Raw genomic sequence first — 24330 nt, forward strand, 5'->3', positions numbered from 1 at the left:
AGCTTCTGGAAACTTCGTCTCATTGTCATATTTAAAGCGGCGGCTCGGGCTCTGCTCCCTTCCCTTCCCGCCTGCGCACCCAGCCGCTGCGCGCGCGGTACCCGGGCCGGCGGCTGCAGCGCCGGGATCGAGCGAGCCGAGTCGGGATCGGGCAGAGTAGGGGCCTTCCCCCAGCGGCCCGGCGATGGCCGTAGTTGGTTTTGACCTGGGCTTCCAGAGCTGCTACATTGCTGTGGCGCGGGCTGGCGGCATCGAGACTGTCGCCAACGAGTTCAGCGACCGGTGCACGCCGTGAGTGAGGAGCGCGGTGGAGTGGGGGGCGGTGGGGTCCCTTGTGGGCGGGGAGCGCCGGCGCTGGAAACTTTAAGGTGGGTGGGGTGTGGGGAAATGCGCCCTAAATGCGGGCCCCGATACTCGCCGCCTTCTCATGAGTCCCGGAGAGGCTGCTGAGGCGCGGGGGGCAGGTGTGCCGCGGCGGGGAGACCCAGGGCCGGGACTGAGGTCCGCTGCGAGCTGCCGTGTTCGCCCACTGAGACAGGTAGGAGCGTGTCCTGTGGGCACTGCCTTGGCAATTGGGACCAGCCCGCGGTGGGGAGGGTGGCTTCTTGGCTTATGGTGAGGCGGGTCTGAAAAGCCAGCAATTACAAAGCGAGTCCCTCTTCGGACGGCCTGGTTTAAATGGGACACGGGGAGAAGGCGCGCACACGCTCTGCGGTGCGGCAGGCTCAGAACTGTTCCAGAGCAGTTCTGGTGTAGTCTGAGGTCAGGTACAGAAAGCCTCAGGCTGAAAGCAGGAGTTAGGTGCAAAGTTGTGAGCAGCCAAAAGCGGATGGGTAGGGTATCTGGATGTGACCTCTTAATTGTGATCGTTGTGTTTTAACTGTTTGGATAAATCATTGGGAAAAGTCCTGGATTCGAGCCACGGCTTTAAGATGGATAAGCGTCTTCTTGTAGTGTTTTACCGTGAGCTGAAAGAATGTCACTTCAGCAGAAGGACTTCGGTATTTCATTTGCAGTTGTAGAAAATGTACCCACGGCAGTCTTAAGTCGCGTTTATTGTCAGTACGGAATTAATTAGCCTGTTGTTCTTTTCAGATCGGTAGTTTCGTTTGGATCCAAAAACAGAGCTATTGGTGTCGCGGCTAAAAACCAGGTAGGTCATTTCTTGGCATTCATGTGTAATAGTAAATCCGCCAGTGCAGGCTGTGAAAAGTACCAGTGGGTGTAAAAAGAGTTGACTTGCTGTAATTAACTCCAAATAACTTAATTTGCTTTGTCAAGCCTTTTATTTTAGAAGTGCTGCACTATGGTGCCATGCTTTCCTCAGAGAAAGGCAGGATATTTTTGCTAGAATGCTACAGCTCTCTTTCATTAATGGTAGTTTTTTGCAGTTGAACGCCTTTTTTATGGCTATTTCAGGTCATCGAGTTTCTTTTCCCGATGGTTGTATGTAGGCTTTTTCTTGTAGTTGAAGGAATATCTTCATAAATACTGTGTCTGGTTTCTTAAAATTAGATGCCAAGGGAGATCTTGGCTCAAATTCATAAAGCTGTTCAGATACTTTAGTACCTTGGGTTTCACTGAAGGGTATAAATATATTTTTGAAGGTCAAAACTCTTCAGTTTTGAGGATTTGGTTTGTTGTGGAGGAGGGGAGGTTGTGGTGTTTGTTGATTTTTGGTTTTTATTGTCTTCTTTTTTTTTCTTTAATTGAGGTGCTCTGAAAGATTTTTACTATTTTTTTTTCCATTAAAGTAGTATTTTCAGTCTGGAAGGAGAGCATAAATCTAGAATCTTAGAATAGCTAAATGTAGTGGTTAAAGAAATCCTTAGGTATTATACTCCAGGATGTTACATAACTGCTGCTGGAGGAGAGCAAGTGTGCAGCCTCTGCTGGCCTGTGCAGATCTCTCATGTGGTAAAGGGACTGCAGTGGGTTTCCATGGTGAGAGCACCAAAGGAGACTTTCTTTTTCCTTTGTAATAGCTGCCCTTAATTTTGAATGGTCAAGGCAATGCACACAGGTTACATGTGCACATACACTTTCAATTACAGGTTAACATTTGGAGCAATAAAATAAATGCATATGCATGTTTTTTTCCTTAAATGCTATTTTAGCATGGCTTTTATTTCAAGTTGGAAACTAGTATGATTCATCAGTGTGCAGAAGTGAGTTGTTATTCAAAGCAGCAAGTGATCTATGTACTCTCAAGTGTTTCAGTGTTACTAGGTTATTCCAGAAAATGCTTTTTGAAAATCTGAAATAAGAAGAAAGTGAAGTACATTCTGTCTCTCTAATTGCATGTAAAAGCATGTGTTTGCAGTGATGAACACCTGTGACTTCAGCTGCCTTCAGACAGATGTTGCTATATTGAACCTTTGATCCTTGAATGTCTTAGGAATGTGGCACTTAAGTGCTCTGAAACGTTTTAAAATTCACTTGCTCTAAGTGGTCCAGTTTGTCTGGCTACATGAGATGTAAGTTGTGTTTCATGTGTAAATGTAGAAGTTTCTTGATGTGAACAGTTGAGATTTGTATTTTTAATGTCCTAGGGTGCTGTAGGTACTTAAATCAAGAAGTAAAATGACCTCTTTTATTTGAATGAGGATCTTAAAAAAAAACCAGCAACCAAACCAGAAAACCCTCACTAAATAACCCACAAAACAAGGGGCGGGGGAGGGGAAACCCCAAACCAAACAAAATCAAAACATTTTTTGACTAATGACTTCAGCCACTGATTGTGTGTGAAACAGCTCATAATCTTTCTAATGCTTGAGGAGCTGTTGCTGGAGCAAGTTTTCTGAGAATTTGTGTTTCCTTTAGCCAAGTCTGGTAGCACTGGAGATGAGAACAGTATGTGATTTGACACACCAGAATTCTCAGCTTTCTTAATTGTGACTAAGCAGGAAGATATTAAAACATGCTGAAGACCTAATGGCATACAATTAATCTAAAAATATCTTAAGATTGTTCTCTTAGAAAAGGCTCTGAGGTTAATTCTAAATTAGGCTGTAAAAAGCTACCAGAGTGTTTGTGCTTCTGTCCACTCCATGGTAATAACTTTTACACCCATTCTCTAGCAGTACAGCTGTGAATTACATAATATTCAAGTACTCTGATGTTATGGCTATACAAATAAAGGAAACCAGGGTGAGAAACAATCTTGGATACAAGAACCTAAATACTCTATTGCATTGAAATATTGGAATAGTTCCTGGCATGATTTTTGGCCTATATTGACCTGTGTTCTTGCTAATAATTGCTGAGCACTGTTTGGCAATTAGAATACCCCAGGGATGATTCCCAGCCCAGAATTTGGGTGTGGCATTTTACACCACACAGCACATTCTGAAAGTTACCCTTTAATAGGATGGTTATAGCCTGCTTCTTTCTCAGGGAGCATTTCTGTTGCAGAAATGCCATAATTGCATAGTTGTCCAGTACATGATGTAGCTCAAATTCTTAAATTCCATGATGGAAAATTTTGTATGCAATAAGAAACTGGTGCTTTCTTTTGAGGGTAATGGGTGCTAGAAGTGCTCATCATTTGGGTCACTACCTTGCATCCTGTTGGTGCCTCCCCAGATCTGTTCTGGAGAGAACAATGCACTTTTGTAGTGTCTCTCCAATATAATAGGATTCATCCTACCCTGAAATGCTTGCAGTGTCCTTTAGGCCAGCCTAGTTGTCTGATTTCTGTTCTTCATTGCATTCCTGCTAAAGATTGCTTCTGTAGGCGAGTTGGTTCCCTGGGCAGCTCACCCTGTTTAGTATATACTTTTAAGCTGACATTACAAAAAATACAGTCTTATTCTTGCTGTCCTCTCTGCAGTGTATCCTTGTTTGGTCTGGTGCAGGAATCTGAGCGGCTGCTAGGTGAAGATAAACAGGGAAATTACATGTTTTAAAAGTAGCTCAGCGGGGTGGAGAGGGGGCGGAAGTATTGAAATCTATGGGAAGACTTACCAGCTTGAAACTTGGTAACTGCAAAAACAGTTGTTTGCTCTTAATGCACCTAATGTCATGTGGTTTAAAGTGGACAGCTGGAGGTGAAGCGGCTAGGATTGCAGTGCCAGTTTACAAGCGTTACTGCTTGTGAAGGTAGCTCCTTATCTTTAACTGTTTGTCTAAATTCGGTGTATAAAGTAGAAGGCATTGTAGATGCTGTTACTGCTTGCCTGATTGCTTCGTGGCTTTAGAGATATTTTCATAATACTTAGCATACTTAACATAATGGTTTGTAAGTATCTGTGTCTCTGACTTGTCTCATCTTGTGTAGTAATGAGCTGATAAAAAGCACCGGATAGTAATTACAGGTGTTACAGAAACAGATGTGACAAGTGAGTGAGCAGTTGTCTTAAAACTTGATGGATGCTTAGGGGCATACAGAACAGCACTGAACATTGCAGATCAATTTAAGAGTGGATTTCTAAATGTCTTGTATTTCTTCCGCAGCAAATTACTCATGCCCACAACACAGTATCTAACTTCAAGAGATTTCATGGCCGTGCATTTAATGATCCTTTTGTTCAGAAGGAAAAAGAAAAGTTGAGCTATGATCTGGTTCCTATGAAGAATGGTGGAGTTGGAGTAAAGGTAAATTTACTGTGTATCTTTTTGGTGGTTATGGCTACATTCAGAAGTTTACATTTCAGCTCCAAGTCATGAAAACACACATTTCATTTAATTACCCCACAGGTTTTCTTTGACCTTTCAGTTAAGGAAGAGCTTTTGTATATGAATAGGCAGCTTCCTCTTTCAATAGTGGATGTTAACTGTCAAATTAAGGTTCATTTGCCAGTAATTGCTGAAATGTGAGCTTCCCTGCTGGCAAATTGCACATCCACCTCAAACATCCCATCAGGAAAACTGCTAAGATAATTACAGGGTCATATGGTTTTACTTCAGCATATTAACCCTCTTGTTACTCTTAAGGGCAATGTATTGCAATAGTCTAATTATGTGGTTACAAATTTTGTAAGAACTCTCTTTAGAATAACTGCTATGAATTAATGAATGACATGCTTGTCTTTGGTGGACCACTCCATATACATTACTTCCAACAGATGTTCAAAACCAGATTATACCAGGTTTGACTGTTACTTACATTTCAGGGAGTTTGCTGATACAGTGACAGCTTTTCTTAGAATAGGTGCAGTTGATAACATTGTATTCATTTACAGAAGTACATAAAAATACTGACCTTGTCTGTTGGCATAACAGACAATGCTGCTTTACTGATGAAGACCCTAGCTTAGGGCTGTTTGCTGGTTTTCTTCATACTTTGTGCTGGTACCTCAAAACTTCAATATAGATCAGGCCTAGGTAATGAATAGATTAGAAAAGAGATTGTACATTAGAAGAATTCTCGCAATTCAAGCAAAACAGAAGATGCTTTTTCTATTTGACTTGAGGTTAATGGATAAATTCAGACAGAAATCAGTGTTTTCCTTTAATTACAGTGTGTGTAGGAGTCTGTATAAGAAAGTCTAGTGTTGGGAGAACAATGCTACTTGGTACTATATTGTTCTCAGACTGTTTGGAACATAAATTAGTATCTTTTCTTTTGTGATTAACAAAGTCTTAGAAATTGATTCAGCAAGTAACATTTAGTAAGACTGAGATATTTAGAGAAGAACTTTTCTATTAAAAGTGAAATACTTTATTTTTCCCCTTAGTTGACCCAATGTGAATAAAAAGCAAGTGCTATTTTCAAGAATCAATTGTAACATGTTTCCTTGCTTCATCATTGCCTCTCACTCTATTACACAGAAAAACAAGTGAATAAGTGAACTGTTGTGCAGTTCTTCCTTTCAGAGACTCTTCAGGCATTTGAACAAATGTGTAAAAATGTCAGGGTTTCCCCTGTCAGCAAGTACCATAGTATCAGTCAGGACTGGAAGGGACCACAAGGATCATCTAGTTCCAACCCCCTTGCCATGGGCAGGGACACCTCACACTAGATCACACTGGCCACAGCCTCATCCAGCCTGGGCTTAAACACCTGCAGGGACGGTGCCCCAACCACCTCCCTGGACAACCCATTCCAGGGCTTCATCACTTTTATGGTGAAGAACTTCCTTCTCACATCCAGCCTGAATCTCCCCACCTCCAGCTTCATTCCATTCCCCCTAGTCCTGTCACTACCTGATATCCTGAGAAGTCCCTCCCCAGCCTTCTTGTAGGCCCCCTTCAGATGCTGGAAGGCCACAATTAGGTCACCTCAGAGCCTTCTCTTCTCCAGACTGAACAGCCCCAACTCCTTCAGTCTGTCCTCATAGGAGAGGTGCTCCAGCCCTCTGATCATCCTTGTGGATCCTTGTGGAGTTTATGCTTTTGGCAGCAGTTTGAAAATTGATGGCTTTTTTCACTTTTTTCCTAGTGCAATGCTGTGTGACACTGCCTAGTTTTAGTCACATTTTAGGCTTGTGTCACTTTTAAATTGCTTTCTCTAGCCATCTGTAGAGCTGATACAGTTCTTGATGTTTTAAGTTGGTGAAAATGGAATTATTGCTTCTGTAAACAGTCAGCTGGGAAATAAAATTGTGAAGTTCTATAATGCCATAGTTAAGCTTGTCATGATTGATAGTGTATTAGTCAGTAGTGTATTAAAAAAAAGTTAAATGTAAGTAATTTTTTTTCCTCCAGCTGAAATAATTGACTTACTTTACCTGTTTCTTCTGTTCAGGTTATGTACATGGATGAGGAGCATATCTTCAGTGTGGAGCAGATTTCAGCTATGTTATTGACTAAATTAAAGGAGACTGCAGAGAGTAACCTGAAAAAGCCAGTAACAGACTGTGTTATTTCTGTAAGTAATTGTAGTGCACAGGAGCATTGTCTTTTAACTTCAGCTATTTGAGGGCATTTTGTTTCTATTTGTGTAGAGTGAAAAAGAACACTGCATAAGCACATACAAAGGGATTAATCCTGACTAGTTTTAGAGCTTTTTCACTTAGAGATCCCAGGGCCACTTCCATATTCCAGACCTTGACCCACTTCATGAACTCCTTTTTCAGGAGATGTCTGAACATTCAGACCCAGAACATTTCTGGGATGCAGGTATATACCCTTCTGCTGCAGCTTGTTTCCATGACTAAACATACTAATTACTCATTAAAGACACCTTTGTTTATCAAAGTTTGTCCTCTGCCAGCTGAAAGACCTTAGTTTCTGTCCTGTTTATGTTCATCTCATGGAGCGTTTGGGGCATTTTGTTCAGTGGTTTGTTAGGGTTTTGTTTTTTTTCAATTTATGACTCCAGAGAAAGTGACCTCAGATAAAGAACAATCATTCCATTGCAAAGCCTGTGTCTAAAATAACGTCTGCCTCTGTGTTCTCAATGACTCTTTGAACAAGTCTGTCTCGTGTTGCATCTAGGAATATTTAGTTCTGTTATTATTAGAAGAGTTTGTTCTCCAGTCAATACCTGTGAAGTTACTGTCTTCTAATGGTGTACTTTCTGCTTCTGAGGACATCAGAGGTCACTGTCTAGCACCAGTGCTAGAAATCTATAGTAGTTTTCAACAGCATTCCTTCATAATCTCTTCAAACTACTTGCCTCAAATAATTTTGGCCAAAACAGATCCTGTTTATTTAATATCCCTTTGTATCTTCACATCTGTAATATTGCTCTTTGGTTGGTGGTTTTTTCCACCCCCCTCTGTACTTTCTTGGGCAGGAGTACATCTATTCATTTTGATAAGATAATTCCATGTCTGTCTCAATAGTACCCAGTTTTATATTTTGCACTAGTAATTAAAGGTCTTAGCATCTGTATACAAATAACTCCTTTGTTTTTTGCTAGTGTGCACTCATGTAAACTACCTGATGATCTTTTAATTCCGTCTCAGCTTGACTGAACAGAGTGAAGTCTTGATACAGTATGATAGTTGCATGTTAAATGGTTTGTACTGAGCAAGTGTCTTCCCCAAGGATAAGATACAAGTTTTGAATAAATACTCTGAAGTAGACCATGTGATGTCTCTTTTTCTGGAATTGAGTTCTTTCTCACCTGCTTTCTTCAGGTTCCATCATTTTTCACAGATGCTGAAAGGAGGTCCCTTCTGGATGCAGCTCAGATTGTTGGATTGAATTGTCTTAGATTAATGAATGACATGACAGCAGGTAAGTAGGGTGAAGCAGCAAAGGAAGGTTGTGGAGGTCTGCAATTACTTACTCTAAGAAACAGGACTAACTTGAAAAATCAGGTGTAAGACATGAATGTTCTAAAAGATTACTGCTCTTCTCTTGATGTACCATCATTCATTTTAATATCTCCTGTCTGAAGGGGTAGAAGTGCCACATGCCACAAAGCTTCAGTGATAGCTACCTCCCCAAGTACTTTTTTAGGAGTCACCATGTGTGCCTGAATTACTTGTCCATTTGGTTTACTGTCCAGATTTTGTGGAAGAAACCATATGATGCATAGGATTTAGGTGCTCTTGAAACATGTTTCTTGATTGTCAATACTTAGTAATATTCAAAACTGTTGTCAGTATAATTGTGGTTTCAAAACATACACACATACAGAAGGCAATCTCTTTGCTAATCTGTTCATAACTGCAAAAACACATGGACAGAAGCTAGTGTTTATTCAGTCTTTCTTAAAACAAGCATTCTAAACCCTGTCTTCCAGTATTTTCTGTTTGTGTTTGAGAGCATTTGTTTCATACTTTTAAATGGAGTAATAGCTAGCTCTTGTTTTCTGGGGGAAGGGCTTAGGAGGTCTGTACCAGAAGACAATTACTTGTCTGTTCCTACTGCCCACATAAGTTAGATCAGTAGGGAAGAGTTTACTTTGGGGGAATGCTGCTTTTGAGCATGTCTGGTACATACCAACTGGATTAATTTTGAATTTTTAGTTTTATTTTCTGAAGGAGTCATAGGGGAGAAAAGAAAAATGGCAATCTTTTGTTTGTTTTGGTTTGGCTTTTAGCAAAAGGCAAATTCTTCTGTGGTTCATCAAGTTCTGTTCATACTTATTTTTAGCTTGGGAAAAAGGGTAATGTGTTCAGTCTGCTCAGAAATACAAATGTTATATGAATGGACAGACCAGTACACAATTTCAGTCAAATACAGATCTCAAGTATAGAGCAGATACATTCAATCATACAGAATTTCTATTTTTAATTAATCACCTCTTAATGACTGATTGTGAGAGAATGAAGAATGCTGTTGTTGGGTTGTTACAGACCCCAAAGAATCAACACAAATGAGAACAAGTGCACCAGCTGCAGGGGGAACTTCCTTAGATACCAGAATCCATAAATCTCAGGTTTCTGAGCAGTGGGAAACTTGGCTGTCCTTGTTCCAGATGGGGGAGAGGGAGTTGGTGTCCCTTTCTCCTAAAGTGAGAGAATGTCGGTGTGAATAAAACATTTCTCTTCAGAACCTGTATTCCTAGCCTTCATTGCCACCTTCTGTAATGCTCTAATTCTCTTACCTGATAATTTCTTTGATACCTTGGTGTCTTCATCTTGAGTTTTTTGTCATCACATGCAAATTCTATCTCATGCCAAGATCTCAGTCTTTCCTGTGTAATCGTGTAGCCAAGGTCCAGGGTTTTATTTCTCTTCAGTAACTGCATCAGCCTCTTGCCTAGTTTTGACAGTCCTATCTACCCAGAGTGAGTGCTGCTGCAGAAGTGTGTTCTGCCTTTTGATAACTTCATCTTGTGTTTACATGTCTCACTGGCTTCTGGTTTACACTTTTGATGCACTTGGAAACTGTCCTTGCCTGATACTCTGTATAGGCTGAGATGCTTCCCTTTTGCAGCCTCTGCTGACAATTTATGCGATTCTGAGGCAAAGACTTCCTGCCCAAGTGATACTCCCTGTAAACAGAAAACTGGGTTTGGGTTTTATTGTAAGGGTAATCTGCGTTTTGGGAGCTATGCAAAGGAAAAAGTAATGAGTTGTTAATAAACAGATCAAAGGAGAAAACCCTTGAAGTTGTTGCCTCTTAGTTTTGCATGCTTAGAGAACATAAATGTGACTGAGGAGGGATGTTATGTTTCTCAGATCCTGAAACTTAATTCAATGGAATCAAGCTTCCATATGGGTAAGACCCTGCATAAGTGTATGCCTGGATTTGTTTTTCTGCTCTTGATTCTGTAGCTTAATATTCACAGGGAAGTGATATCATGCAATTGGACACTCACTAGAGATATCACTGGTAATATCTGACGCTTCTTTTGCAGTGGCTCTGAATTATGGAATTTATAAACAAGACCTTCCAGCTCCTGAAGAGAAGCCACGGATAGTTGTGTTTGTTGATATGGGACATTCTGCATTTCAAGTATCAGCCTGTGCATTCAACAAGAGTAAGCTAAAGGTAGTAAGATTAAAGGAAAACAAAAGAGTTGATGAGGCTGTTGTAAACCTCCCTTCTTTTTAACATTCTGAAGTAGTTTAATGCATAGGTAGTGGCAATATGTCAAAAGGTGAAGATGGGTGTTTTTATCACTGTCCTTCATTTTACAAGGATGGTTGCAAGTAGAGGCTATAAATTCCTTGCAATACAGCAATGTAAGATACACAGTACAACTGCTATAATTTATCTTGTTTTATTTAAATGAAAGTGTATGCAGATTAACATTGTGAGAATTGTGAATGCTTGGAATTGTCACCCTTTTACTTAGTCTTAACTTCCATGGCTGATGCATGGGAAGATAACAGATTGAAGTCCAGATGGAGAGCAGTGACAAGTGGTGTCCCTCAGGGGTCTGTACTGGGACCTGTATTGTTTAATATTTTTATCAATGGCATAGATTAAATGCACCATCAGCAAGTTTGCAGATGACACCAAGCTGAGTGGTGTTGTCAATATACCAGAGGGACCTGGTCAAGCTGGAGAGGTGGGCCCAGGTCAACCTCATAATGTTCACCAAGAGCAAGTGCAAGGTTCTGAACCTTGGCTGGAACAATTCTCACTACCAATACAGACTGGGAGATGAGGCAGTAGAAAGCAGCCCTGAGGAAAAATACTTGGGTGTGCTGATGGATGAAAAACTGCACATGTGCAGGCAGTGTGCACTTGCAGCCCAGAAGGCCAATCATATCCTGGGCTGCATCAAAAGATTTGTTGGCAGCTGATCCAGAGAGGTGATTCTGCCACTTTGCTCTGGTGAGACCTTACCTGGAGTACTGCATCCAGATCACGAGCCCTCAATGTAGGGCAGATACGGATCTGATGGAGCTGGGCCAGAGGAGGGCCATGAGAATGATCAGGGTATTGGACAGGCTGAGGGAGCTGGGGTTTTTCAGCCTGGAGAGAAGAAGGTTCCTGGGAGACCTAATAGCAACCTTCCAGTACCTGAAGGGGGCCTACAATAAGGATGGAAGGGGTCTGTGGTGACAGGACAAGGGGCAATGGCTTCAAACTAGAGAAAGGTGGATTTAGATTGGGTATGAGAACAAAGTTCCTCACTATGCAGGTGGTAGAACACTGGAACAGGTTGCCCAGGGAGGTGGTTGAGGCCCCTTCCCTGGAGATATTCAAGGTAAGGCTTGATGAGGCCTTGGGCAGCCTGGTCTAGTTGGGCATGTCCCTGCTGATTGCGGGGAGGTTGGACTAGATGACCTTTGGAGGTCCTTTCTGGCCTGGACCATTCTATGATTCTATAAGCTAACTTGTCCCCAACCTATTTTGAAGGAATGGCTTGCTAATATTGGAAGACTACTGTTCCATTTTATTTTTACTGAGTGTGAGACTGAATACTGTTTGTGTCTTTTGGGTGCTTTTTTTTTTTTTTTTTCAAACTAGGTACTGGGCACAGCATTTGACCCTTTCCTGGGTGGAAGAAACTTTGATGGAAAGCTAGTAGATTACTTTTGTGCAGAAATAAAATCAAAGTACAAACTGGATCCAAAAACAAAAGTTCGAGCTCTTCTTCGTCTGTATCAGGAATGTGAGAAGCTGAAGAAACTAATGAGTTCAAATAGCACAGACATCCCCTTAAATATAGAGTGTTTCATGAATGATACTGATGTATCTGGGAAAATGAACAGGTGAGTTCTGTAGAAGGCAGGTGTTTGCTTTGGTGGCCATACTTATTAAGTGTTTCTTTCCATGTTGGAAAAAATTAAGTGCAAGTGCTGAATAGCTGTGGCATTTTTGTAATGCTCGAATAACTAAGGCTGTGAAATGCAGTGTTTGGCTACCTGAGCAGTGTGTCAGTGTAATAATGCATGCATAGGGAGTTTGAACTGTTTTTGTAGGATGACACTTTCTTAAAGCCATGAATCAATGCATGCAAAACAGATCTGGGGAGGTGATTACATATTTAGGCCTCCTGTATATTTTAGGTGACTTAAATTCCATACCGCTCTAAACATAGCAACAATTGAAGCTTTGTTCCTTTCATTCTGTTCTTACTGTATTGTGGACACTGGCAGAGGAATGGAGGGCAGAAATGGTGCTTAAGGGGAATTTACTGTATATGAAGTGTGTCAATGTCTCTCTAGCCACACTCACAGGCATAAATTAACTGTGTAGCCATGGTTAGTATTGTAATTACTGCCAATTACTTCCCTCTCTATTCTTTAGGCAGCAACTTTTCATAGTTAAGGAAATATTAATGGCTTCTATATTGTGATCTGTAACCTCTGCTGAGAGGCAGATATATAGCACCTGCCCAAACAATGCCTTTATCTTACTTATAAACTATATTGATAGCAGTATAGGAAAACCTGAAAGCAGCTGTTCATATACTGTCTTACCTATGGTTGTCACTTCAGCCTGGTCACAGGGGTGTAGCTTTAAGTCTCTTTGCAGTGTAGTTTACAAACTTGGTCATCATCAGCTTGGAGACAAGAATAACGGGAGATTTTAGTGGTGGCTCAGGCATTCTTTGGTTAATTTTGTTTCTTTCCTTAGGTCACAGTTTGAAGAATTGTGTGCTGACCTGCTGCAAAGGATAGAGATGCCTCTGCTTTCACTGATGGAGCAAACACAACTGAAAGTTGAAGATATAACTGCTGTAGAGATTGTGGGAGGAGCAACCCGCATTCCTGCTGTCAAAGAGAGGATTGCTAAATTCTTTGGCAAGGATGTCAGTACAACACTGAATGCAGATGAAGCCATAGCTAGGGGCTGTGCTCTGCAGGTATAGTACTGGCAATACTTGATGAAAGCTGCATTTCTTGAGAGTACTTCTCAAAAGTATTAGCCAAGTAGTTAAGAAATGTTACACAAGTGCTCCAAGTATACAAGGGAACATACATGCTCATTGGATCTTTTTATGGGACTATGCTGTTTAAAAAGTGCAGAATACTCCTCTGTGGTGAAGTACTTCACTGAAAGTGCTGATTCTGGGTGTATTCTGTAGGCAGTTCACTCTTCAGAAGAACAGAATCTAGGGATCTATAATGAGAGAAATTTAAGGCCTTGTCAAGTTGAGGGAAGAGATATTTTTAATCTGTGAAGTGTATAAGAAGTATCTATGGAGAGCTCAAAACAGCACAAGCCTGGATTTTCTAGTATCCAGCTTTCCATCAACAGGATTTACTTCTATCTCCCTCCACATTTTTAGTTTTCATCTAATGAACTAAATTTTACAAACTGCTCATTCTGCCTTCTTCCTTTTCCCTTTTACTTATTCTTATTTCACCCTTTCTTCTTTGACTTGTTTCTTTATCCCATCTCACTAATTGCTTTCCATTGCTATCAGTCAGTTGTCCCAAGGAAAGGAGGAGGACCTGTTAGGGTAAACACTTAATTTATGCCTAAGTAATACAGCACTTCCATTCTTTACAATTACAGAATCATAGAGCAATAGGGGTCAGAAGGGTCCTCTGGCAGTCATCTAGTCCAACACACCCCCACTCCCTGCTCCAGAGCAGGTGGCACTGATGGCATCCAGGTGGACTTCAAATGACTCCAGAAACAGACTATATCACCTCTTTGGGTAGCATGTTACAGGGCTCCACCACCCTCAATGTGAAGAAGTTCCTCCTCCTGTAACTTCCTATGTTCAAGTTTGTGCCCATTACTTCTTGTCCTGTCACTGGGTGCCACTGAAAAAGAGACTGGCTCCATCCTCCTGATAACCCACCCATTGATAAGATCCTCCTTCAATCTTCTCCAGGCTAAAAAGCCCCAAGTCCCTCAGCTTTTCTTCATAAAACACATATTCTAGTTCCCTAGTTATCTTTGTAGCCCTATGTTGTATCCTCCGAAGTACTTCTCTGTCCTTGAACTGGGGACCCCAGAACTGGTACTCATTTGGACTGTTACCTTTCTTTGCAAGCTATGGTAAGCCTTAAGTCCAAAAGTTGTGCTAACCCAGAGAATATAAACACTTCTGTGTGAGGTCTGTGTTTTCTTATACTCCATTGAAATCAAGTAATTTGCCTAGCTTTGTTTTTAGTAAAAACACAGTTCTCTTCCTACTTTTACTTGTTCAAAGATGCTTAGCTGTCTTGAAAGAAGGTGGAGTACAGCAGTTAAACCAAATGTAATGCATGTCTGTTTTTTGGTTTAGTGCGCAATTCTTTCACCAGCTTTTAAAGTGAGAGAGTTCTCTGTGACAGATGCTACACCATTCCCAATATCTCTGTTATGGAACACGGAAGCAGAGGACACTGAAGGGTAGGTAGCTCAAACTACAATTCTAAGGAGCTTTTAGCTTCAAGGATAATATTCTTGGTTGTATTTAAGTTATGATCTTGGCATTCTGAATGCCATGTGCCAGAGATGATTAACAGTGGGGACTGTAAAGTCATGCATTCAAATTTTAACCATAACTTCCTTACATGCTTAAAGGCAACTGAATGAACTACCAAGCACAATCTTGTTTTGCATTGCCCTTATTTGGTTGCCAGGTTTTGGAATACGAAACGAACTGGAACAACTGCTGGATCCTCATCCCACTTTCTTTTCTGGCCTGTTTTTACTCAATGTGTTCTAACACCTGTCTGGATTCTTGTTTTAGTAGGAACATTATGCACTATGTAAACGTGAGTTTACATGAATCCATTTTTCTGGCTGTAAACAGAAGCAAGGATTTAAATCTTGCAGTTTCATAAGAGAAACTTCTTGCAATTACAGCGTTCCAAGACTGACCTCCTTGCTACTGACTGAACTATGCCCGTGGGAAATGCAGTTGCTGTCTAGGTTGTAAAGAGGTCTGCATTCAGCTTTTGGAAATTTTAGGGTTCTAGTTGGACCTGCTCCTACCTTTCTCATATTCTTTGTAATTTAGCCTTCTTTTGTCTGTCTTCTGTGAAGATGCAGGAACTAATTGTTCTGTCTGTGCTTCAAAGGCAACTTGTTCGCGTTGTAGGTGAAGTCCTTATTTTCTTACATTTAGATGAGATCCTCCCATAGTTAAGAGGCAAAACAGCTGGAAATTAGACTCAGACTGGCATGGTAGCTGGCAGGTCCCCACAGGAAGAACGTAACATAAAACTGGTTTCTGTCCTGTCATGAAATGAGTAATAACCTGGTGTCAGGGTTCTCAGCTGAGCCACAGAACGAAATGAGTAAGGAATTAACAGGGCTATAATTAGCCTTTTGAGACTGACTGAGGAAGGGTGCAAATTATAATTTAAATTATGCTATTCCAAGCTCAGAATAATATCTTTGCAGGAAACAAGGTTTCGAGGTCTGCCGATAGTCTGTCACTGAGTTACCACCTACATCTAAACTTCCTTGCTTCTGAAACTCAAAATTAGCGTAACAGGACAATTTCCCATGACAGTACCAAACAGTATGGTGGTGGTGTTTTTTTTTTTAATCCCTTCCCATACAGTAGTGAAGTGTCTATTTTTGAACTTGTTTGAAAGAATAAATGGCAAAACGTGGTGATGTTTCTCTGAAGAGTTCTGACCCTAGATCAAAGCCTTTCAGCTCAAATACTCTGCTGAAAGCAGTGTTTTTCTCTTAATTATAGGGTCCATGAGGTCTTCAGCAGAAATCATGCAGCACCATTCTCCAAGGTCCTTACATTTTATAGGAAAGGTCCATTTGAGTTAGAAGCTTTTTATTCTGATCCTAATGGAGTCCCATATCCTGAGTCCAAAATCGGTAAGTAGTTGTCCTGGAATTGGTGTTATCTCATGTTCTCTGATTTAAAATCAATTATGTAACTCTGTGCTACAGTATGTTTCTATGGCATATATATTTGGGGTGTGTCTGAAGAACTCAATTTAAAATTCTCCAATTCCATAGGTAACTGAATTTGAATTATTTTCCTAGCTTCTTAAAAGTTGCCTCAGTCCAATGAAGAAATAAGGGGAAACTGTAGCCCAATGCCCACAACTAGAATGAGGCTATCGCTGCAAAAGATAACTTTAAAACTTCTAAAATCATACTTTCTGCTTATCAATGAAGCAAGCTAGAAACAGTTGAAAAGTATCCCTCTGGATATAAAACTTAAACATGTTTTGAGTGAATAGTTGAGATTTTTTCCAGTATTTCCTGCATTTGACATAATGCTGAGGAAGTTTTAATCAAGGCAGCCTGAAATAATGGCAGCTACAGGATTGATTTGGATTGTCTAGGTAACATTTGTAAGTAGGTCTTTCATCTTTTTTGACTAATCACAACATTGAGAGTGACACAAAGGGTTTACAAGTGTGGTTAGTTAGAAAAAGACTAGATAAAGATGGTAAAGGCAGGCCAATTAAATAATTTCTCTTAATCTCAAAGAATGCAATTAAATGTATGTTTGCATGTAAAGTTAAGATAAAGCTATTACTAGCTGTCAAGTAATTAATTTGTTTTGTTAGAAAGCTCAGTAGTTGTGGTTTGTTTTTTTTCAGAGGAGTTGAAGAAATGACATATCTTGATTAAGTATTTGACATACAGCTATTCTGTTGGTTAACAATGCACTTAAAACACAGTATCACCAGAATTGTAGCATTAAATATAAGCTTTGTAAGCTTTAAGGAGGTGAGAGTGTTTCATGTTACTGCAAAGACTGGCAGTAGGTTTGTAAGTGTTCAATTTATATGGCTTTAACAAACGAGGTATTTAGCTGCTGTTTTGCAAACTGGCAAGAACAGAACTAAAAATCAGTCTGGTTTTGACTCACTTGCTGATTAATTCTGCTCAGAACAGAACTGTTAAGTCATCCTAGCAGGTGAGTCAGTAGTTCTGATGAGGCTACCAAAAGGGAGGACAGATCACAATTGCGATATTCTTGATTTTACAAGTGAGGATGATTGCATTCTCTAGCCTATAAAGTAAGCAGGTAAAAGGTTGCATAGTTGTGGTTTAAATGGATTGATGAAGGAATGGTGTGAGCATATATATATCCAGTCTGTGATGAAAGCAGTGAATGTGTACTTTGTGCCTGTACAGACCTCTCAAGTCCCCAGGTCACTGTTTTGGTGATACACATACAGACATGTAGCATGCAGGAAAAATGTCAAGGAGATCTTGTTCTTTGTTTGCTGTTAAACTAGTTGTCTGACTTATCTTCAACATGCTCACTTAAAGTATTGCAAGAGTTACAAAATAATTACATTCTGCCCTAGATTAAAAGGTAATGGCAGCCTTACATGGGTGTTAGAAGCTGATAAGAATACTTCCAGAAACACTTCCTATGCTGGGTGGTAACTCGTATTAAAAAGACATACCACTTACCATTGGCATTAGTATTTGTCTTTATGTTTCTTTCACCTCACTATAGCATCACAGATAGTAAGGAGGAGTGAGCTTTTACTCCTTATATTTACTTTCTGTTACCAGTGGTAGAGAGCCTATCCAAGATGGTGAATGTAAATGTTCTCTTTTTTTTTATTTTTGTGGTAAAGTTAGCTGAAAAGTAGCATACTTTCTGTTATTTTTTCTAGTACTCATTTGATTCATGGAGGACCATGAGATGAGCACAAAGGCTTCATCAACTGCTTTGAAAATGTGTCCTCTGTAAAAAAGGGAGGTGTTTTCCTGGCTCAGTAATATTATCTATTTAATTCCACAGTGTGAATATTGATCCTTTTGTTTTTAGGTAGGTATGTTATCCAGAATGTGGCTGCCCAGAAAGATGGAGAGAAATCTAAAGTCAAAGTGAAAGTCCGTGTCAATACTCACGGCATTTTCAGTGTGTCCACTGCATCCATGGTGGAACCAGTTAAAAGTGAAGAGAGTGAAGATGTTGTGGTTGAGACTGAAGTTGAATCTCAGGACCAGAGGCCTATTGAAATCTCAAGTGATGTAAGTTGACTTTTCTTGTGGGTGAATGTCGTTACTGATGTGAGTGTATTCTGCTGTCGCATACTCTGGAAGGAAAATACCTTCTTCCACAGAAGTAAAGTGAGGCTAATTTTGAGATGCTTGTACTGTCAGGAAATATAACGTCATAATAATAATAGGAGAAAGCTTGTGTACCTTGAAAGTGTGAGGATTTCAAAATCAATTATTGGGCAAAATGCCAAATAACAGCAGGTGGATTGCTTGAGGATGGGGTTATTTACTGCTGCTGTAGTTACCAGACTGTTCCAAAGAGCAAAACTTGGTTTGGATTATCGGACATCCATCTGTTAAAAGGATTTGTGTTCAAGACTTCGTATTACTAAAGTTTTTATGAAACTTTTTTTGAAAGGGAAGGCTGGATTGTTTTCTCCATCATTGTAGGGGAGGGGAACACTGGGGAGTAGCACGGCATTGTTACGGCATACTTGATGTTTTAATAGTTTTCTGAGCGGGGGAAAAAAACCTGAAAAGCTACGACTCAAAACCCACTTCTTGTAAGGAAAAGTGGCAGCACGCATACACACACACAGAGGAGTATTACAATGGCACTGGTAGCATTTCACTACATCCTTCTGAAGTTGGACCCAGTCTGTATCTCCGTTAGTTAAAGCATGTGTGTTCCTGCCTGTGCACAGAATGCTCTGTAGGGCACTCGGTACAGTATGTGCGTTAGAAGTGAGGTGCCCTATAACTTACATCAAGTACAAGTGCACATGCCTTCTACATCCTTTGTGCCTGGGCTTTCATTTCAGAAAAATATCCAGCAAGAGAACAGTGAGGCTGGAACACAGTCCCAGGTACAAACTGATGGTCAGCAAACGTCACAGTCTCCCCCTTCATCAGAACCTCCCTCTGAAGAAAACAAAATCCCAGATGTCAAGAAAGTGAGTGACCCTTTAACTCTGTTGAAAGTATTATGCTCTATAATGGTAGCTTTTAAAATGGTAACATTATTCCAGGAAAAATTAAGGAACCTGGTACTTGGAAACTTCTTCATTTTTATCTTTTCTGTTATGAAAAATAATGTCTGTATCTCGTGGTAATTTTCATGCAGAGTTTGCAAAAGAATTCCTGCAAGAAGTCTTTCTACAGCTTCCCTGTCTTCATGCAGTATTGTACAGTTAATTTGGGTTGCAGACATTTCAATTTGTTTTAACAGCTATTAAAGGGCAAGCTTAATAAGCCTGCTGAGAGAAGTGGGGATCAGGAATTCATAAGCATAAGAGGAAATAAGCTAGGCAAAAAACACATGCCTGCATGATACGGCTAGCAGTTTGCTCTGTCATCCATGTAAAATGAAAAATGTTTTGGATTAATCTTAGCACTGTCAGCATCACTAGTGAAGTGCTAAGCTGCAGATGGGCACTTGTGGAAAACCTGCAAATACACCATGTGTCTGAAAAGTGTTCTTTCTGTGGCTTGGTACTTAATGTCCATGGAATAGACTAAGTGGACTAGGATAGGAGGTGGAATCCCTGAAAGGAAAGAGCCTCACAAGTTTATTTGGAAGATTCTGAAAGAGCATGGGAAACTTAGGCATATTTCTCCTGTGAATGTGTCTTCAGTCAGAATGTTGCATCATCATCATCAGAAAGTCAGGAAAATGATCTTATTTTTCTTCTCTCTAACTCAGACAAATGAGAAGAAGGGTGATCAGCCTCCAGAAGCTAAAAAGCCCAAAATAAAGGTGAAGAATGTGGAACTACCTATTGAAGCTAACTTGGTTTGGCAGTTAGGAAAAGATCTCCTCAATATGTATATTGAAACAGAGGTGAGTTAGTGTGGCTTAGACTGCTTCCTTGATTGCAGTTATTAACCGTTTTCCTGCTTTTTAAGGCGACCGCTGGTCTTTTGCTGTAACCCTAGAGTGTGAATTCAAACAATTTATAGTGAGCTAATACACCATTCAGGTTTAACAACTGACAAATACTAAACCAATACTAACCACTAAGGTGTGGTTTATAGCAGTAGTATCAGAGCACTGATAAATGGAATGACATCACAGATTAGTTCAAGCCTTTAGAACCTAAAGTGCAGCCCATTTCTTCAAGGGAGTCCACTGTATATCAGTAAGAATTCCAGCAGTTACATGAACAAGGGCCTCTGAGAGATTACTGTGTTTTACAGGACCTGTGCTTCATAGAATGTTGTTTGAACATAATTTATTTTCATTACAATTTTCTGTGGTTATACAGGGAAAGATGATTATGCAAGATAAACTGGAGAAAGAAAGAAATGATGCAAAGAATGCAGTAGAAGAATATGTGTATGAATTCAGGGACAAGTTGTCAGGACCATATGAAAAGTTTGTTTGTGAAAAGGTAAGCTATGGCTTCAGGAGCTTCTCTGAAAACACTGATACCAAATGCCTCTTTTTTGTTTCTTACAGCTGAAACACATAATTAATTTAAATGACAACTGGGATCAGAATTAGCTAATAGTAATATCCCTTAAAAATAACTTTACTCCATGCTATTGTAACCATAACCAAAAAGTTGCAATAAAGCCACACCCCAACCATTGGCCTAATCAAGGATAAAAAGCTATGGATGCTACCTCTGTTGTAGATCTGTGGTTTAAGTGACTTAATTAGGCCAAAACTGCAGTGGAAATGTACTCTTTATGTAGGAGGTAAAGAATTATTATGTATATTTACCAGTGTCCTATTATAGCAAGACAAGCACAGTCAATTGGTGCATATTTTACTGTCTAACACGTTAAATTATATTGATGCTTTAGGATCTGCAGGGATTCTCTGCACTCCTAACAGAGACAGAAGGGTGGCTGTATGAGGAGGGTGAAGATGAAGCTAAGCAGGTGTATGTAGACAAATTGGAGGATTTAAAGGTAGGTCTGTTAGTATGCCCAAAATGCAAAAGCTGTAAAACATAATACCAACCAATGTTAATGAGCATGAATGAATCACATCATGCATAGTAATTGCCTTTTCCAGAAATTAGGAACTCCAATTGCAATGCGCTATCAAGAAGCAGAAGAACGACCAAAGCTGTTGGAAGAATTGAGACACAGGCTCCAGTATTATGCTGCAATAGCTGGGGAGTTCAGGAATAAAGTAAGTGGCCTCAAAGTACCTTTCTTTTCACCATGTAGTGTTTCATTGAGGCTCAGCAGCAGGCAGAGGCTTCAAATTTGTTCTCAGATGAGCTGCAGCCTATTCTAATTAATAGGCTGCAAATTTTACACTGTGAATGTTTGCCAGTACTAAAAATAAATCTGTGTCATACTGATGTTCTGGATGTTTTCAGGTCAGAAAGGGAAAGACCATACTCACAAATAGTGAGGTTTAGACTGGAGTTGATATTTCAAAAGCTAATGAGACTTTTTTTTTTTAATAAGTCTGCACTTCCATTTCTTTTGGAAAGAAGAATTGTGCTGTGGTGAGAAGCATTAATGTAAAAGCCGCTCACAATAAACTAAACCATCCAGCTTTATTATGTATGGATGTCTGGATTTGGGTGGTTTTTTCTATTGGTATTTGAAGATTGCTTTCTTGATAAGCATTCCTGCTTTTTGAAAGTGTACTCCTTGGGTTTAAACTAATGAATTTTAATAGGGGAGCTCACAACTCTTGAGCTTATTCAGTTTGAGATTGAGATTTGCATCAGAAACAATGAGGTTCTCGCAGCTACAGACCACGAAATTGTCATCAAGTGAAGTCATTCGGTAGTATTACAATCTTGAAATGACTGGTATAATTGGAAATAGTACATTTAAGACTTGAATTCATATTTAGAGTTCTTAAATCATAGGTTGCTGGGTAGACCCTTCTCCCAGTAACTACAGTTTAACAGCTCTGATTCTTTCCCCTTCTGTCTAAACTACCTTGGGCCCATGTAAGACTCTCCAGGAGGGAGGGGATCCTTCTTTTTTCCTTATCAGCTGTGTTAAGAATATTGCATTTCATTGTTTCCTGTTTGCACAGGCTCTATTTCCTCTGTGAACTAGATTTCTTGTTTGGAAGTTGGGCAAAGGAGGGCTTTTTGACATTGGAATTAGTTGTCTCTTGCTCTAACACATCTGACTTGTTACCAACTTCTATTTATTTTGAAAGTCACTAAAGATTATAGGTTGTAAATTGGGATGAATTGTTGGCATGACTTGATGACAGTAAACTCGATATTATTAATTAGTATGTTTGTATTTGGGCAGGATGAGAAATACATCCATATTGATGAGATGGAAATGATGAAAGTAGAGAAGTGTGTTAGTGAAGTGGTGGAGTGGATGAATAATGCTGTGAGTGCACAGGCTAAGAAGAGCTTAGATCAGGATCCAGCTGTGCATTCCAGCGAAATTAAAGCAAAGCTACAGGTAAGTACCATAAACGAATTTGAGAGGCTAGTGCTAAAGCTAGACTGGTAGCTGTGCCCCTTCCTCTCCCTCAATTTCATCTTGCTGCTCCAGTGTTCTTAAGAGGTAGTTAGGAAGTGTGGACAGAAGGAAATCCTACAGAAAGCGGTGGAGCTTATTGACATTTTATGTCTCCTAGTCACTTTTAAAAACTCAGGTAGCTTTTCACTGTTACTGGTAGGCACAAAATAGTCCTGAACCCCCACCATATGAAATACAAAATACTAAGTTGGCAAATTTTCCACACAGAACTCCCAGAAGTAAACCAGTTAACTTATTTCAAAGCACAGTTTGGACTTGGGAAACAAATACAGAAGCCAGGTTCAAGCAGTCCTTTGGGCACAGATCTCTTCACACTAGTGAAGCTGGTGTGTCCTTAATGTGTATATATATAATCTGATCACATCTCCTCCTTTTCTTTTAGGAGTTAAACAATGTCTGTGAGCCTGTTGTGACACAACCTAAACCAAAAGTTGACTCTCCTAAGGAGGAAAACCCACTGAATGAACGGAGTGATTATAAAACCGAAGAGATGGGAGAAGACAACAAAACTCCTGACATGCCTCAGCAAAACGGCGAGTGCCATCCAAATGATCAAAACACCATTCACATGGACTTGGACTAGACCGCTGCACTTGCAGCAAATTGATTGATTCATCCCATGACAGAAGATATTTTTGCTGTTGTATGTGGTATGGGGATGGGAATGCATTGTTTTGGGGACTATTTATATTTTTGTTTTTCCAAGATTTGTCTGGGATATGTTGTGTTATGGGAGGAAGAGCAGTAACAGTGTTGGTCATGACTATCCTAAAAGGAAAATTGCCTTGGTAACTTTCAGATTCCTGTGGAATTGTGAGTTCATACTAAGCTTCTGTGCAGTATTTAACCATTTGCATCACTAAAGATGAAGCCCTTGCTCTGAAATATGCAGCTCCTTCAAAAGGCTGTAATCGAAACCTTCGTAGGCATTTGTAGATGCCAAGGTAGTTTTTCTTTCCTCTGGACATCTCTTTGGGTATGTCAGTAAAAAGCTGGTGTCCATCCCGTTCATAAGGACTTGCCAGAAGAAATCTTTCTGTTCTAAGGTTTTTGATTGTTGCAGTTCAAAGCACTTAGCAGGTAATAAGATGGTGAAATGTGTTAGTGGCATGCAGAAATGCTTCTGTTTCATCTCTTGCTGAACAATACATTTTTTTTCATGCGGGGTACATAAAATGAAGGAAATGCTAATTCTGTTAGTGTTACTGTGAAGCTTTTTAATGAGCTTTAAAATAAAGTTCACTTTACTGGTTTCTCCTGACTTGTTTGGTTGAGCTGTTTTCAGTACCTCTGGTGTAAGAGTTGCCATCTTCATGGTTTGTGACAGGCTGTTGCTTTGTGCTCTCTGTGTGAGAATCAGAAAAAGGCTTAAAGTTGAAAGTAACTCAGCTGCCAAGAGGATGGAGCCAGGCTCTTCTCAGTGGTGCCCAATGACAGGACAAGGGACAGTGAGTGGAAGTTGAGGCATAGGAAGATCCATGGAAACAGGAGGAAAAATTTTCACTGTGAGGGTGACAGAACACAGGAACAGGCTGCCCAGGGGGGTTGTGGACTCTCCCTCTCTAGAGATACTCAAAACCTGCCTGGATGTGTTCCTGTGTGATGTGGTATAGGTGATCCTGCTCTGGCAGGGGGGTTGGACTAGGTGATCTTTCGAGGTCCCTTACAGCCCCTAACATTCTGTGATGCCTCATAAGTGCCTTTTTTAAATTCTTA

At 40.2% G+C, this 24330-nt stretch overlaps 1 protein-coding gene across 2 annotated transcripts; it reads left to right on the forward strand.

The window, feature by feature from the left end:
- HSPH1 (heat shock protein family H (Hsp110) member 1) lies at nucleotides 1–23876 on the forward strand. Of its 2 annotated transcripts, XM_054164508.1 has the most exons (18): nucleotides 2–291; nucleotides 1096–1153; nucleotides 4456–4596; nucleotides 6689–6811; nucleotides 8028–8127; nucleotides 10202–10335; nucleotides 11767–12011; nucleotides 12880–13108; nucleotides 14486–14592; nucleotides 15896–16029; nucleotides 17957–18162; nucleotides 18954–19085; nucleotides 19835–19972; nucleotides 20397–20522; nucleotides 20941–21048; nucleotides 21155–21274; nucleotides 22372–22533; nucleotides 22997–23875. In XM_054164508.1, the coding sequence occupies exons 1-18, from the start codon at nucleotides 185–187 to the stop codon at nucleotides 23195–23197; spliced, it is 2571 nt and encodes an 856-aa protein (XP_054020483.1). In that variant the 5' UTR covers nucleotides 2–184; the 3' UTR covers nucleotides 23198–23875. The 2 variants fall into 2 exon arrangements, with proteins under 2 accessions (XP_054020484.1, XP_054020483.1); XM_054164509.1 differs by lacking the exon at nucleotides 18954–19085 and having other exon boundaries at nucleotides 1–291; nucleotides 22997–23876.
- Nucleotides 23877–24330: the final 454 nt, after the last annotated feature.

This window comes from Dryobates pubescens, chromosome 10, assembly GCF_014839835.1.
Source record: "Dryobates pubescens isolate bDryPub1 chromosome 10, bDryPub1.pri, whole genome shotgun sequence".
In the NCBI taxonomy this organism is placed as follows: Eukaryota; Metazoa; Chordata; class Aves; order Piciformes; family Picidae; genus Dryobates; species Dryobates pubescens.

Coding starts and splice junctions, on each gene's coding strand:
- HSPH1 (XM_054164508.1), top strand. CDS start 185: ATGGCCGTAGTTGGTTTTGACCTGGGCTTCCAGAGCTGCTACATTGCT. Junction 12,012..12,879: donor GTATCTGGGAAAATGAACAG/GTGAGTTCTGTA, acceptor TTCTTTCCTTAG/GTCACAGTTTGAAGAATTGT. Junction 21,275..22,371: donor CTGGGGAGTTCAGGAATAAA/GTAAGTGGCCTC, acceptor GTATTTGGGCAG/GATGAGAAATACATCCATAT.